A 2151-nucleotide genomic window follows, 5' to 3' on the forward strand; every position below is an offset into this window, starting at 1 on the left:
CCCCCCCCAAAAAAAAAAAGTACTGTCTGAGAAAGCAGCGATCATGTATTTTCGCTATTTTCTTTTCCTCCGTCCTGACGCTTTGGTACACCAACAACATGGGCTATTGTCAGCCATAGCTGCCGCCTGGCAGGAAGGCTGCTCCCGGGGCTCCGCTCGGACTCGGGTCGTGATTTTTCAATCGGGCTCCGTAAATAGCAGCCTGCGGGAACACGGGACATGGTGCGTGTGTGCCGATATTTAGGGTAATGTGCACTGGGAATAAAAAGGGGGTCGCGAAGCGGCAGGGAAAAGAAGGAAACGACATATAAATGAGCGGCGCCTGAGCCGAGGCTTCTACCGCTGCCGTTCACTCCTGACGCGGGGAGGACGGAGTTCACAGCGGGGCTGCGGGTCGGCGTTGAACACCTATTAATACCCGACTGCCATACCCAAATCACAATATTTACCGCAAAATTTTTAATGACAGGAATCCGTTTTGTGTTATTCGGTAAAAAAAAAAATGTTCCAGCCCCAGTGGACTATGTTTTAAACTCCGCCTTCTTCTCCGAACGGCCTCTCTTCAGATGTAGACGGGCGACCGAGAGCCACAAAGCTGTCAAAACCTGACCGAGGCTTCGCCATTTTTGTTGCTCTCTCCCGAATGCAAACCGCCGCAAAACACAGCCCAGTGAGAGATCTGCCCTTACCTGCCGTGGAACCAGTCCTTGCAGGCGTCGCATTCGATCATAAACTGGGTCACGTCGTAAGGCAATCTGCAGATGCAATACACTGGTACAGTCGCCATGTTCAATTCACAACTACGTCGGGATAGGCTGGGGGGGCTGCAGGAGGAACAACGTCCTGTGAACAATATGCTCCAATATGATCTTCCCCAGAAAAAAAGCCAGGGGCAGTCCCGCCGGAGACATGGACCTGAGCGCGCCGCTCTGTCACGCCGTGCTTTTGTTTTCCTTGGTTCCAAGCGGTCCAAATGACGAGGGCTCGTCTCAGCGAGCTTTCCTGAAATGCATTCTTCTTATTATTATGACTCTGTGCATGCCCCCTGCTGACTGCGAGGCAGCGAGGCGGTCATGGTGGGAGCCGACGAAAGGAAAGCGAGAGAAAAAAGATGAGAATAATCCAGCCAGTGTGTCACTGCGAAGTAAATAAATAAATAAATGTAAAAGTTACGTCAGTGAGCAGCTTTAAATCAGATGAATGAGTTACAGCACCCATCAGCAATGCAGAAACTGCCCCCCCCCCCCAACACCCACACACAGAAGAAATAAATGTAAACATCCTTAAGTTGGTTGCTGTTGATCAATGTTTTAGATAGATAGATAGATATTTACACATATATAATTAACAATAATAATATAATTTTAAAACAACCAGTTCACTCTATTTGTTCCACATGAGCGGTTCCACTTTCACTTCAAGCTCAGACCCTCTACCAGAGGCCTGGGAGCTTCAGGGTTCTCTTCAGCATCTAATGCCCCTTTTCCACCGGCTCTAAAGTTCCCGGCTCCACTCTACTCGGCTTGTTTTGCGCGTGTTTCCACTGGCATTTTTTCAAGGCCGATCTATGCTTTTTTGGTCCCTGCTTTGGAGTAGGGCCAGCAGGTCGCCCCTGCTTTCATGGGTGACGCAAGCTTAGCTCCTATTCACTCATTGGTCATAGGTGTGGCCAGACTGAAGTGTAAGAAGAGTGAAGAATACAAAGATAGACAATTTTGGAACAGTAGCGAAATATGGAATGGAATGGATCCACAAAACGGATCCAGATCGGAGTCCACTTGCACACCGCAACGGATCCGGAACAGATAAGGATCACGGATCTGGGCCGGACCCTATCCGGATCCACTCATTAAGAGCCTCATCCGGCCCGGATCCGTTTTGGACCCGTTCATAGAATACATCATTCGGCCCGGATCCTTTTTGGACCCGTTCATAGAATACGTCATCTGGCCCAGATTCGTTCTGGACCCATTTATGATACTTATATCGGAGGTGAACTCGTTTGGTCTAAATTCTTTATTCATCATGACTTAACAAAAGTAAATACAGATAAACTTGCTTACCAGCCAGAAATGACTACATAAAAATCTCACCAATTTAACCTTATACACATGAAAATTATTTCTTGTGAAGCAGCAAAAGACTTTAGGC

General features: G+C 48.0%; 1 protein-coding gene across 2 annotated transcripts in view; it reads right to left on the reverse strand.

Annotated features, from left to right (window-relative positions):
* Nucleotides 1-1110, reverse strand: part of phf2 (PHD finger protein 2) — a 53490-nt gene extending 52380 nt beyond the window's left edge. Inside the window, exon 1 of one of the 2 annotated variants that reach the window (XM_037975066.1) lies at nt 690-1110. In XM_037975066.1, the coding sequence (XP_037830994.1) occupies nt 690-787 (98 nt within the window). In that variant the 5' untranslated portion in view covers nt 788-1110. The remainder of the gene's footprint in view (nt 1-689) is intronic. The other variant, XM_017440290.2, reaches the window with a different exon arrangement.
* Between the last annotated feature and the right edge of the window lie 1041 nt (nt 1111-2151).

Source organism: Kryptolebias marmoratus, linkage group LG4 (assembly GCF_001649575.2).
Source record: "Kryptolebias marmoratus isolate JLee-2015 linkage group LG4, ASM164957v2, whole genome shotgun sequence".
Lineage (NCBI taxonomy): Eukaryota > Metazoa > Chordata > Actinopteri > Cyprinodontiformes > Rivulidae > Kryptolebias > Kryptolebias marmoratus.